This window comes from Candoia aspera, chromosome 2 (genome assembly GCF_035149785.1).
Source record: "Candoia aspera isolate rCanAsp1 chromosome 2, rCanAsp1.hap2, whole genome shotgun sequence".
In the NCBI taxonomy this organism is placed as follows: Eukaryota; Metazoa; Chordata; class Lepidosauria; order Squamata; family Boidae; genus Candoia; species Candoia aspera.
Genome location: NC_086154.1, coordinates 186,938,450 through 186,953,150, shown reverse-complemented (window position 1 = coordinate 186,953,150; position 14,701 = coordinate 186,938,450). Strand labels below are relative to the sequence as shown.

The 14,701-nt window shown below is 36.2% G+C and overlaps 1 protein-coding gene across 2 annotated transcripts in view; it reads left to right on the top strand.

Moving 5' to 3' along the window:
- The window catches only part of CNTLN (centlein), a 230,503-nt gene that overhangs the window by 81,248 nt on the left and 134,554 nt on the right, over window positions 1-14,701 (top strand). For both annotated transcript variants that reach the window (XR_010067314.1, XM_063295032.1), the window contains exons 6-8: window positions 1,201-1,334; window positions 7,856-8,018; window positions 11,434-11,628. Coding sequence is in view for 1 of the 2 variants with exons in the window: in XM_063295032.1 (XP_063151102.1) it covers window positions 1,201-1,334; window positions 7,856-8,018; window positions 11,434-11,628 (492 nt within the window). In the remaining variant the exon portion in view is untranslated. The remainder of the gene's footprint in view (window positions 1-1,200; window positions 1,335-7,855; window positions 8,019-11,433; window positions 11,629-14,701) is intronic.

The window sequence follows — 14,701 nt, the reverse complement described above, 5'->3', positions numbered from 1 at the left end:
CATTCCTGTACACCTGTTCACCCTCAGCTGCAGCTTTTTGGTAGTTGATCAGTCCTGCAGCTGTTCAGGAATTCAGCCCTTCCTGCCTAGTGTCTTGTCTTTGCACTCCTTGTGTTAGAGTGAGGGGAACTATCAGAAGGGATCCTTTGTGTCTTTCCCTGCTACAATTATGTAAGTATTGCAAGAGGAAAGGAGTTGAAAATTTACAGCATGCAGTTCTGGAATTGTTGGTGTTTGTACAGACCACTCTCAACAAGGTTCTGGATGCCAATACCACCTAGCAGGAGGACTTGGCTGTTTCTTCAGTTTTGCATTAAAGTCTCAGCTATCACAGACGAGTTTTGGAACTGGCAGCTGTTTTTTTGCAGGAAGGAGTTTTCTATTAGTTTGCCATACTCTACTCGGCATACAGATCCCACATTCATCCCCAAGATGAAAGGAGCTGAGAATTATCTCTGTCTTTGTTCTCCCCCCAAAAGTCAGCAGGCGGTTCCATCCTATGGGACTGTTCTGTTGTGTTCCACTTTAGGATGTCTCCCCCGCTGTTGAAAAAGGGAGCATAAAGCTCAGTTTCTGTGGTGGAGAGAGAGCTTCTTCTATTCTTTTTGTTAACCTTGCTTTGTTTGTCACCTGGATTTGGGAGCTGGAGGAATAACTCACCCTAGAATATGATGTCTCATTGTAGAAAGTGAGTCTTTGTGATAAGAGCAATATTCCATTTACCATTTGCAGTTCCTCCTCCTCCTCCAGAAGTTTGCAGTTCTTATTTGTGCAAGACCTTTTAGTTTTTAAAAGCATTTATATTTTCTCAGTCTTCATAGGCAGAATAATAATATTCAATTTAGTATTCCATTTACATTTACTAATTTGAATTATTTTTGAATTAGTTATGTTGTACTTAATGTATTTTAAGATCCTTTTCTGGCTATACTGAAGTTATTTTATAAGACGAGTTTATATTTTACAATCAATAAACATAATTTCTTTAAGTTTTCCTAACTGCAGTGCAAAGTTGCTGAAAGCACTGCACTAATTAACTAATATAAGGACTTATAAAGTAATTAAGCTGCTTATGTATGATTATATAACTATAATAGCATTATTTTACTTTATTGTTTTATAAAGTAGCTTTAATAAAACCTTAGTTTTAATTAAACTTTTAAAGTTTAGGCTAATCAACAATCCACAATTGTCTTCCAGAATTTGGAATCAGCTTTTACAGAAGCAAGGGGACAAGTGGAAGTTCTGCACAAGAGATGTGATGACCTGGCATCTCAGCTTGGTGTTAAGCGGACTGAACTAACACAAAGGGATTTGGATGTGGCCAGAGCCAGGTATGTATGATAGGATAAATAATATGGGGTAATTTTAAATTGTTTGTATCTGCAGTACTTTACCCAAATGCTTTATACAGGATGGAGAAAATTTAGGTGGTTACTAATGCAGACTTGATGCCCTTTGGTTTTTGTTATGGACAGTATTAAAAAATCTGCCCATTCTTAATGTTGGGTCAGAGAGAGTTACTAGTCTTTACTGGAAGTCACAGGAACATCAATATAATTACTAACATTAATAACAACAATTAATTTGAGAGGCTATACAACAATAGCTTAAAGCCTAACCTTTAGCTTTTTTATTAGAAATCTGACAGTCTAAAATTTAAATGCTTAAACTTTAAATTTTACTTTTATCTGAGCCTTTTCATATCTTATGATAAGTCACAAGGATTAATATGTGTATGAAATGTATAAAAAATGCAAGGCAAAGCTGCAATAAGAAAGTTTATAAAATAGCCAGGACAAACCTGTGATGAAACCAGTGCAGCTGTTATATGGACATTAGTAGCTGCCATCGTAAACTAACTCATCAGAAATGTCAAAACATAATAGTAGCAAGAGGGAAAAAAAGAAATAACATAGCAGTGATGACATCCACTCACAATCCTTAGCAATTCTGTCATCAGCTACCAGTTAGAACATCACAGCTGTTACATCTTCTGATTAACCAGCACGGATAATGCAGGCACAATGATGCAGTTTTACTCCCCATCTCTTTCCACATACTGTATTGTCGAATTCCTGGTAGAACTTAGTGACTCCTCCTACACAATTTACTGCTTAGAACAAGCCAAACTTCCAAGGTTCCCTCTAAGATTATTTGGGGCAATAGTGCTTGTGCTTTTGTGGCCAAAGGAAATATTTGCATTTATTTACTCTGACAGTACATATTGGCAAACTTGAAAGAAATCACTAAAGAGGGAGAAATCATGTTGTAGGTAGTACCTCTTCCTGACCACCAAAGCAAAACACAGTGAAGAATGGCCATAGCATGTCTCTCCCTTTTTACAGTATAGACTAACCCTTCCCAACCTGATGTCCTCCCAGTGTCTTAGCACTACAATTCCCAAAACTGTACATGGTACTAAGAAGATCATTTAGAAAGTACAGTGGTTAGAATGATGTGTAGCTTTCAAGAAATGTGTGTACTGATAAAGAGTTACCCATTTTGTGGTATTAAGATGTATCAGTAAAGCCATTAAATGGTTCATATTTCTCAAGATACTAGTAAGAAATGAAATCTTAGTTTTATACTTAGAAGATACTATCATACATAAAACGTCTCCTCCCCCCCCCACTAAAATTTTTAGTTGAACTTTGAAAAGATGAATTTCAACCTGTAACCATCCCATCTCCTAAATCATTAGAGGACTAAAAGTAAAAAAAAAAGTGTCACTACCGGCAACTTTAATATAGACTTTTCTCTGCTGACATTATCTCTTGGTGGTAATATTTACCTTTATTATTTGGCCAAAAAAATAAGGGAATTATGACACTGTTCTTTATAATTTCCCCATTTGGCTTTCTTTTAAAAAGATGGGATGAATATATCCTTTTCTGATTTATAATTAATTCATTGGCCATCTACTGTTTTATTCTACTTACAAAATACAAATGCTTAAGCAAACAAGATGAAATACCTGGTCTCTTACTAGCAAATCTGTCACAATTGTATGCATTATTTGTTCTGCTTTGTCATTTAGACTTTTAGTTATGGGCATTAGCCTCAAAATATACAGAGAAATATATGCATACAACATTTGAAATTGTGATCTTGCGGTATCATTGTTTTTTGCCTTTGCGGAGCTCTGTTAAAACCCTTAAGTGTAGAAAGATATCCTGAGATCAGCTGCAGTATCCTGCTGCTTGGCTGCTCTACCTCTTATCATAGTGTAATGACTGTGCTTTTGGTAAAAGTTCACTCTGCAAGAAAAGGCTCTGACTTCAGCAGCAGTGGGAATGAATAAAGCACCTGCCTAACCTACAGCGCCTACTACAAATGCATACACACCTACCCATTCCACACTTCTTAATAGCAGATTACAGAAATGGAGTATAGAGATAGTTCTTCCATTCTAGCTTTCAGATCTCTTACCAGTACCTGCTTTATGGAACATGAATTTAAGTTTACGTTGTTCTGTTATCTAAGAGCAGATGTTGGCCTTTGCAAGAATGAAATAGAGCCAGTATGTATTTTGTAGAAATATTGTCACCCCTACAGTGGAGACCAGACTAAGAAACCAATGCTCTGTAGTTCAGAACTACTTTTATTGTAATAACTATAGTAACAGAATTTTGCAAAACTGAATGTACTTCCTTTCCCTCACTTTATCATCATGTGAACTAGGGAGGGGCTTGTCTGAGACATTTTCTCAAGTTATTTTCTTGGCCCAGGCTCAAGCCTTGCTTATCCCACCTTCGCCTTGGTAGCAGCTCCTCCTCCTGCCCTTCAGGGTCATTCCCTCTGCCTCCACAAGTATTGTTAAAATTGACAGTGTTGACTTAGGGGGATAAAATAGGCCTCCCTATAATCAGGCAGCTGGTAGGAAAGTTCAGAAGTGTAACAAACAAACAATAAATAAATGCAGGCTAAAAATACTAGGCAGAGAAATAGATTAAAGAAGAAGTCTGCTAGTTGAATCAGCATTAAAAAAATCCTTTCTCTAGTAACCAATATAATGTTCCCTCAAAAAAAGAATGCATTTCTTTCTGAGTTGAGTTCTTTCTTCTTGTCATATTCACCCAGACAACTGACAATGATACTTTATGAATTTGATGAAATAAGTGTTCTGTAAGAGATTCCCAACCTTTTATAGCAAGTTGGTTTGTTTTGAATTTTTAGAAGTTGTGATTTGGCATAATGTGGATAGGATGCCTTTTCACACATAACTGATTTCCTAGGATGCTACATACAATTCCTCAAAACACCCATCATAGGATGCCCCCTAGTATTTCTGCTCATCTTTCCCTTTTTTTAGGACAGAAAAATTACCACCCCCCCTTACTGGCTTGCACCTATCTGTCATTATTCTTTCCAATCCAGTGGAATGTTGGCAAGAAATTATAAAAGGTGCTTGAAAATCTGTCCTTCAGAAGGACAATTATCAGAAAACTAAACAAAATAAGATCATTTTTGGTATGGGGGAGTAGCTTGCAAAAGAAAGATCAGGTTTGAAAATGGACAAGTTAGGCTGATGATGTAAAAATAATATATTATCAAAAAAGTCCCCCAGTTCATCTTTATGAGAGAGGCATGACTCAGAATGTGGCTGGTTCTTCCATTTTAAGTTCCCCCAGTTTCTCTTCTGGTCATGTGACCAGAATGAAATGTATTGATTTAATTTTTAAATCACCCATTACTGAAGTCACTAGGTAGTATACAAAATGCCAAAGATCTTAAATATTTAATTATAGAAGCTGCCTTGTATAGCATTAATGTACAGTCGTGTGAAAAAGAAAGTACGCCCTCTTTGAGTTCTATGGTTTTACGTATCAGGACATAATAAAAATCGTCCGGTCCTCAGCAGGTCTTAAAATTAGGTAAATACAATCTCAGATGAACAACAGCACATGACATATTACACCGTGTCATTATTTATTTTACAAAAATAAAGCCAAAATGGAGAAGCCATGTGTGAACAACTAAGTACACCCTTACTGCTTCCATAGATATTAAGAGGCTAAGGAACAGCCAGGGGCTGCTAATCAAATGCCCTTGATTAATTGATCATCAGCAAGTGTGACCACCTCTATAAAAACCACAGTTTTAGGAGTTTGCTGGTCTCGAGCATTCAGGTGTGTGTTAACACAATGCCAAAGAGTAAAGACATCAGCAGTGATCTTAGAGAAGCAGTTGTTGCTGCCCATCAATCTGGGAAGGGTTATAAGGCCATTTCCAAACAATTTAAAGTCCCATCATTCTACAGTGAGGAAGATTATTCACAAGTGGAAAACATTCGGGACAGTTGCCAACCTTCCCAGGAGTGGACGTCCCAGCAAATTCACCCCAAGGTCAGACCATACAATGCTCAGAGAAATTGCAAAAAATCCAAGAGTTACATCTCAGACTCTACAGGCCTCAGTTAGCATGTTAAATGTTAAAGTTCATGACAGTACAATTAGAAAAAGACTGACAAGTATGGTTTGTTTAGAAGGGTTGCCAGGAGAAAGCCTCTTCTCTCTAAAAAGAACGTGGCAGCACGGCTTAGGTTTGCAAAGTTCACAAGACTTCTGGACCAATGTCCTTTGGACAGACAAGACCAAAGTGGAGATGTTTGGCCATAATGCACAGCACCAAGTTTGGCGAAAACCAAACACAGCATATCAGCACAAAGATCTCATACCAACTGTCCAGCCCGGTGTGGAGGGGTGGTCTAGTACCTTTTCTGCACTCTCTCATCTCATTCTCACCCATCCATGTTACCTATTAAAATAATCCCTCCGCCCACCTCCACCCTGGATTGCATTCATTCAGAATGCTGGGGAATCTTCCTGAAACTTGTCCCTTGTGTCATGAGTAAGGATGGCGAGCAGGGGGCTCCCACCCAGACTGTCAAGCGCATGAGTAGCACTGAGGAACTGTTCAGCCATTCAAAGAGACACAGATCGGGACCGCCTTAACCTTTGGGGTTTATATGGCTGGGTTTTCCCACGCTTCCTCAGTTTGTTAGGATTCTTGTTAAGTACTACTAATAAATATTAGAGACCAAGTCATTGTCTCAGTGTATTTCCTGGTAATCAGGACACCTTGTTCTTCCATTATTGCTGTTCACAGGAGAACAACCTGTAGTCATTATTGTATGAGTTATGACTATCATGTTGTTAGTTGCCGTTCAGTCGTTTATGACTCATGGCACCCCTATGTATAACAGAACGAAATGCTGTTCGGTCTTGCACTGACTGTTCCAATGTTTGCATCCATTGTTGTAATTGTATCAATCCATTGCATTGAAGGTATTCTTCTTTTCTGCTGGAAGACTGATTTGTCATTTGGGTTTTTGATTTAAGTAGTGAAAGGCAAGCGGTATTCACATAAAGCTTCTTCTTAAGTTACATTATTGTTTTGTTGTTTATTCGTTTAGTCGCTTCCGACTCTTCGTGACTTCATGGACCAGCTCACGCCAGAGCTTCCTGTCGGTCGTCAACACCCCCAGCTCCCCCAAGGACGAGTCCGTCACCTCTAGAATATCATCCATCCATCTTGCCCTTGGTCGGCCCCTCTTCCTTTTGCCTTCCACTCTCCCTAGCATCAGCATCTTCTCCAGGGTGTCTTCTCATTATGTGGCCAAAGTATTTCAGTTTTGCCTTTAATATCATCCCCTCAAGTGAGCAGTCTGGCTTTATTTCCTGGAGGATGGACTGGTTTGATCTTCTTGCAGTCCAAGGCACTCTCAGAATTTTCCTCCAACACCACAGTTCCAATGCATCTATCTTCCTTCGCTCAGCCTTCCTTATGGTCCAGCTCTCGCAGCCATATGTTACTACGGGGAACACCATTGCTTTGACTATGCGGACCTTTGTTGTCAGTGTGATGTCTCTGCTCTTAACTATTTTATCGAGATTTGTCATTGCTCTTCTCCCAAGGATTAAGCGTCTTCTGATTTCCTGACTGCAGTCAGCATCTGCAGTAATCTTTGCACCTAGAAATACAAAGTCTTTCACTGCTTCTACATTTTCTCCCTCTATTTGCCAGTTATCAATCAAGCTGGTTGCCATAATCTTGGTTTTTTTGAGGTTTAGCTGCAACCCAGCTTTTGCACTTTCTCCTTTCACCTTCCTCATAAGACTCCTCAGTTCCTCTTCGCTTTCAGCCATCAAAGTGGTATCATCTGCATATCTGAGATGATTAATGTTTCTTCCAGAGATTTTAACTCCAGCCTTGGATTCCTCAAGCCCAGCATGTCGCATGATGTGTTCTGCGTACAAGTTGAATAGGTAGGGTGAGAGTATACAGCCCTGCCGCACTCCTTTCCCAATCTTAAACCAGTCCGTTGTTTCATGGTCTGTTCTTACTGTTGCTACTTGGTTGTTATACAGATTCTTCAGGAGGCAGACAAGATGACTTGGTATCCCCATACCACTAAGAACTTGTTAGGCATGCCAAAATTAAATGAAAATTATTATAGTACAGTAGTAATAGTTTTATTTGTCATGTTCAATATAAAACTAGAACAAAACAACTATTTAAACAATAGTATAGTACAATTAATTATAACATTGTAACATTAACCTTTAAACACAAAGTCCAAGATGTATAATTTTAACTTGTATATATTTAAAATGACATATATGTTTATTGTAATGCAACTTCACAGGGGCCCATGCAAAAGAAGCATTTTAGTGCATTTATTAACTAATTGATGTAATTATGATTAAGATCGTTAGTGTTTTTAGAAAGTTGAGAGAATAGTAGATGGCAGTGGAAATTTTTAACTATTTAAAATAGTTAACAAGACTATCTGAGATGACCGTGCTATTTCTTTTGCTCAGATTTGTTGTTTCCTGCTTGCTTTGCACAGGAAGGAATTGCAGGAGCTGCAGAATCTCTACAAACAAAACACTGAACATGCAGCGCAGCAGGCAGAGCTGATCCAGCAGCTTCAGGCTCTCAATACAGATACACAGAAAGTACTGAGAACTCAGGAAGATGCTCACACAGCTGAAACAATATCATACCAGAAAGTATGCCACTTTCCTCTTTATGAAAAATGTATTTTCTTCTACATCTAAAGAATCTAAATTTTTATCATACACGCAAATGCACTCTCAGCCATGAGCAAGCAGTAGCGGTATATAGGTCAGCAGCTCATTGGCAGGACATCCAGTAGTTTCTCGTCCATGGAATCATTGCAACAATACTATTCCAGGTGTTTCTGTTTGTTTGAAGCTGAGAAACAGCCTACTTAGGGCAGTGTTACTTTTTTCAGGTATGAAACATAGCACAGTGCCATTGTATTGTACAAGTTTAGTTTGTCTTTATGACATACCTGGTATTTCTTCAAGTAAGATTTGGTGGAGTGCAGTATGATATTATGACTATTATGCCTTTATCCTGAATAGTGTTCTTTAACACAATGAGATTTCAACCATTTTTCCTACTGTCTACTACAAAACTAAAGTGACTAATTTTAACTTAACTATACCATTCAACTCTGTTATATAACACTGTTTGAGAGGGGTCTGCTTAATGCACTTGTGCTGTAATTTGAAGAAATCTAGCAAGTGTCATTTTAAAATTGAAAGAATGGAAATTGTATGTTGCATAAATGGGAAACTATGTTCAATGGGTTAGCTGCTATCTAAGTATATACATGACTGTAGCCTTAATATATTTTCTGAAATAGTTTGGAACCCTGAAATACAATTTGAAGAAACAATTAAATAAAATAATGTAGTAAAAAAAACCTAAGCATCTCTGAAAGACAAAATAGCCTGCTAACGAAAGTGGTATGTTTTGATTAGGCATTTTGTCTCAATTCTGTGATAAATTACACAGAAGTAAATAAGACTGCACATATGTTATTATATTGCCTGAATGTTTTCCTTCTGATAACAGAGTGTTGTTTTGTTCTAGAATTCTAGTTTAGGGGGGGCTTGAAAACATATTTATTTCTAGTCCATCAAGATAGCTTTCTTTTATGAAATTTTTGATCATACTGATGAATAAGTATCTAGACAGCCAGGACCTCAGTGAAAGGAATTCCTGTGTTTTAAAATAAAACTTCTAAACTGTAAATTTCTGAGTACTCTGGTAAGATAGTCTAGAGACTGAAAAACTCTCCTTGTCTTATTATCCTTAGTATTGATTTAAGACTTACTACCTTGAGTCTTAGGTGAGGACAAATCTATTGAGTCTCATTAAAATGAACATAGTACAGGAGCACTTTGTCTGCTTGGGACTAGTAAAATAGTTGGTATATATTTTTAGAAAATACTTCTTTTTATGGTAGAAGTTCTATAAATACAAAATAAAATAGATGTCAAAGAGTTTATTTTAATGTAAAATTTTTGTTTTGAGTAAGGGAGAAGTTGTGTTGTATGGACTCCAACTAGATATTAGTATTGAACTGATAAGCTGTATAAACTATTTTGGAGATTATTGATATGATTTCCAAATGTATTTGAGATTTCCAACAACATATCTATTGCAGCTATATGTAGATGAGCTTTACAAACATCACAAAATTAATCAAATCTCATGATTAATCTATTCGTGGGCTGTCCAATATTAAAGGCTAGGTCACTCTTCTCATACATGATACCCCTCCGATGTGTTACACCCAACTCCCAGAATTCCCAACCAGCAGCTGATCTAGGTGGCAAACTATTATTCATACTTAGCATTTATATTACACATTTAAATGCAAAATGTTTTAAAACAATAGCAAAAGTATTATACATAATTTTGAATGGATTGTTTCCATATTTTAAAATATTCAACATACATATCTATCCATCACTTTATTTCTGTTTAGAGTAAGTGACATTCAGAATGCAGAGAAGGACTAAGAAATAATAAGCTAAAGAAATGAAAGGCATAACAGGAGAAAAAGAAGAGGAGGAGGAGGAAAAAAATAGTAACATAGCTGTAATTACTTTATACCAAATATACTACACTAGTTATACATTTCTGTATATTTCTCTTTTAGCAAACCAAATTTACTTTCACCACATACATAGACTGCCTTTTATTCTTTAAACTTCTCACCATTTGTTTTTTCCCCGATCTCATCAACATCATCTAACCAAGACTTTCTCAGTCCTACCTTTCCACTCAATATATTCATGCTTTTTATATATATTTGTTTTGTAATTCTGTCCTAATTCATTTTCTGTATATGACCAAGCCACCTCAGTATATTTGTTTCCCACTTGTTCATTGTTGTATTCAATCTTTATTCATTCTCATCCATTCATTCTTGATCCTATCTCCCCTTTGTCTACCCCATGCACTTCTGAAGCCCCTGATTCTCATTGTTTTTAATCTGTAAGTTTTTCCTGAAACATTCCACTCTGACTTCCATTTAATAGTGGGCAAGAAATATAGAAACTTTTGCCTCTTTCAACAAATTCTCATTTCTCACAATAGGCCACCTACCAGCTACTGACTTTCTACAAATGTTTACATGTCTTAAAATTTCTCTATCCATTTTCTTATCTTTAGTAAACATTCTACCAAAATACACACATTCATTTGCTTGTTCTACTTATTTGCCAATTCTTTTGCTTCATTATTCCACCCACCATTCTTTTTCATGCTTCCCATTAGCATAACTGTGCACAGTTCTTTTCATTTTGTTTCCGGCAAGTTCCCCAACATCTTTCCTTACATCCATTTTCCATTCATTCTGTTGAGAAAGTATTCTATTTTCTAATTCTGCAAACCTATTCCACTGAACTACGTCCCATTTAATTATGTCTAAGAATGGAACTATGTAGAATTGTCAGCAAAATTACACGTTTATTTAAGCTATGGCTTCTCTCAACAAGCCTAAATGTTAAAACAGTATTCTAATACATTTAGTTTAGTATATATCTGCCATGTGGCCTGAAGTGCCTAGTAACAGATCTTGCTCTCAGGGTCCATATTTCATAGTACATGCATGCTGATAGGCTTGGTTCTATTTGCTGTATCTAGTTCATAAAATTAATGCAAGGGAGACGGTTGTCTTCAAATACTATATTTTGTGGTTATTGTTAGTGGATTTGAAGTTTGTTAGCTGCTTTCAGTTATTTAGAGGATAAAAACTTGCTCTGCAAAGACATTCAAACTGGAAGGTGAATTAAAGGTATTTTTTTTTTGTTTTTGCTTAAACAAGTTACATGCAATTTAGATTTCCAGTTTCAGGAAAACCAAAAGAAAGGCTAAGAATAATAAGTTTCAACATGTCTCCAGTTACATTCTTTCTGGCCCTCAGAGTCTGGAAGAAAAACAAAAATCCTACATGTGACCTTTGACCACGTTTGTCCATTTGATGTTAGTAACTGTATGATTTTATGGATGAGTTTCATACTGTAACAGTCAATATATAATTAAGTATGTATCTTGTTTATAATAATACATTTTCTTGAAATGTTATCTATTTGTTTTAATTAGCTTTATAATGAATTGACTATATGTTTTGAAAAACTCAAAGCAAGTGAAATTCAGCTCCGGCAGTGTCAAATTCCTCTCCGGGATCAGTTACTTGAAAAAGAACAACGTATCAGTCAACTGGAAAAGCAACTTCATGAGGCCCTCAGTTCTGCATCTTCATTACCCTGCAAGACTTATCTAGAACCAAGAGAAAAGGTAAGAGAAAGCTTAAGTTTTTAGAGAAGTGTTTAAAATGAATAGACCAACCAAAGCAATAACTTATAGAAACTCCTATGTATTGCTATAACAATAATGCAAAACCTGGCTTTCCTGTAACATTAATTAAAAATGAAACAAACTGGTATTTCCTTTCGTAATTTAATTACTTTTAGTTGCCAGAAAATTTTAGTTTCAGATGGAAGACAAACTTTAATTCAAAAAATAAAAAAATATCCAACCAATTGTTTGATTAAACATACTTTGATCTATTAAAAATGCTCCAGGATAATTGGGAAGCAAGATTTTAAAAAAATAATAATTGAAGCATATATAAAAGATCAGCAACAGTCACCGTTATAGCCACTGGAGCAGCGACATTATTTTTTAGGAAGAAATGTATCCAAGAAACGTACCTTAGATTGTTCACATTGTCTGTTTTTTTTTAATAAAAGCTGTCATCAGTTTTCTAGACTCTGAGCAAGGACAATATATATTCTGTCTCCCAATATATATTTGGTAATGGTCCTCTTACAGGACACCATCTTCAGTGGTTAAGACTCCTGCTATTCCTACAGGGTGTTTTGGCAGAAGTAGCAGCAGTAGCAAGATGCCATCCTGACCTTAAAAAAATAAAACACTTTAATAGCCCGAATATATTTCCCCATCTCCAAAACACTCGTTTAATCATATGGGAATTATTAAATTATTGTTTAAAATCTATTCATTTAACTGACTTAAGATTTCTTCGTGGTTATTTTCTTATTATGGTTATTGTTATACTTATTACTGGTTATTATCTGTAACTATTATCACCAAATGTGTTTAAGGGTTCAAAGGATTTGAAAGAGAGTCTGAACTAGCATTCCATTTTTTTCTCTTATTTTAGTTAATTTAAAAAGCAGTTTTTGCTAAGCTGTACAAGAACAGTTTTTCATTTTCCAAGCCTCAAGCCTCATTAACTGTATTCTTTTGCAGACAGGTTTTCCCCTCCTTCTGGCCTACTATAAAAGTTCCAAAAATAAGCATTTTTCCTCTGCACTTAAATAAGCATACTTTAGCAAGTTATGAAAAGAACTTAACATATTCATGCACCTTGCATATATATGCCCCTCTAGGTTGCTAAATACTAAACCTATGCGTATCCAGAATTAATGTTATACTGGCCAGCATCTCTCCATCAGTCAGCCTGGCAACTTGTTGTCTACTGTCTTTTCTTTGGTAGGCAAGCGTTTAATCTTCTCTTCCATCATTTTCAGCTGCAGTACCAGCCTTCTACATTGAGTAGAAAGGTTCTTCCAGTATCCCCTTCTCTTTAGCACTTTTCTTCAGGAAGTACCCAGAGAACTATTTTTGGCAATCTTTTTACCTGCCCATTAATCCAATTCAATTTTACTGGTCCATATTGATTTTCTCCAAAGCCAACACCTTCAAAAGCCAGTTGCTGTATACCTCTATGATAGCTACCAGCCATCACCTCCATTTCCACTCTTCTGCTTCCCAGAGTTGATGTTTAAGTGCCAGCATTTTTCTATGAGAATCTAGACTGACATATGCTTTCAGCTCCTTAGCAGCAAAGTGAGTACAAACTGCTTGGGTCTGGGTGGATATGTGAAGAGCCAGCAAGATGGAATGGCTAAAAGTGGGCTTATCACAGTAACCAAGAACCAGTAAATTTATTTTCAATTTTTTCAATTAAATAATTGAATATGATTATACTCAGTTCACCAGAATACATGGTCATTTACTCAGAAAACATGGGATAAACATTATTCACATATTTCCTTAGGGAAATGTTTTTGGAAATATTTTCAAAAGGAAAGAAATAATTGAGACAGCTGTAATATTTGCATGTTACATGTAATATAGTTTCACAGTTACTTCATAATTTACATGGAAGTTTGCTTCCTGCTTCACAGTATGTCCAGATATTCACATAATACATACAACATTCAACCCAGTACATACAAATAAATACAAAATTCAAAAGGTTGATATCTCCAAATATGCAGTGGACATATACTGGAGTTCTTCAGCAGATCGTACCTTCCCGGTATTTATTATTGAAGAATAGGTTGGCTCCAGACTGAATTAAATGAACATACTTTCTATTAAAACAATTGAACAATCTACTAAAGCTAAATTCCATTGCTCTAGTGGAAGATAAGTTTATGTGGGCTAGTCTGAAGTTAAGACTATGGGTACTATGTTAGAATGATATAAGTGAAATATAGAAACTACATGTGGTAGAGATGTGCAAAACATTTTGAACCATGTCAAACTTGAAACAAATTATTCTGATACCATAAGAATATGCTGATGTTGTTCAATATCCCAAAAATGTTTGATTTCAAAATGGCCCTGATATGTTCTTTGGGCTGTTTTGTTATCGGAACATTTCTGCTGAGGTCAGCAGACCCTTTGTTGAGCCTCGAACAACTGTTTTGAACTTAAAATATTTTGTATGCTACTAAAATAAAAGTGGGGGAGGGCAGGCATTATGTAAGTTCTTAGCCAAAGAAATATGAGGGTATATTTCAATCTTTAGAAAGCAGCACAGTGTGTTTTTAATTTTTTTTTCATTCAGCTTTGCCTAAGGAAATATGCAAGATCCAATTTGGTGTAGAGGTTAAAGGCACTGGGCTAAAACTAGGAGACCTGTGAATTCTAGTCCTACCGTAGATGCAAAGCTAGTTGGGTGACCTTGGGCCGGTCACTTTTTCTCAGCCCTAGGAAGCAGGCAATGGCAAACCAATTCCAAAAATGTTGCCAAGAGAACTGCAGGGACTTGTCCAGGCAATTGCCAGGAGTCAAAACTGACTCAAATAAACAAAACAAACCAACCAACAAAAAAGGAACTGTTGCTACTGCTTTAATCTGAACAAACAGTTTAAAAATAATATGTGCCTTTTATTGATTTCCACCAATTAAAAGTAGACAGATTTATAAAAGGGTCAACTAAAAGCTTTTTCTACTTACAGAGTAAAACCATAGGCTACCCATTGTTTGTATATTTGTCGATTGCATTTGAATTTTTACTGGTTACGTTTTTGAGAGCTCTATACAAATAAAA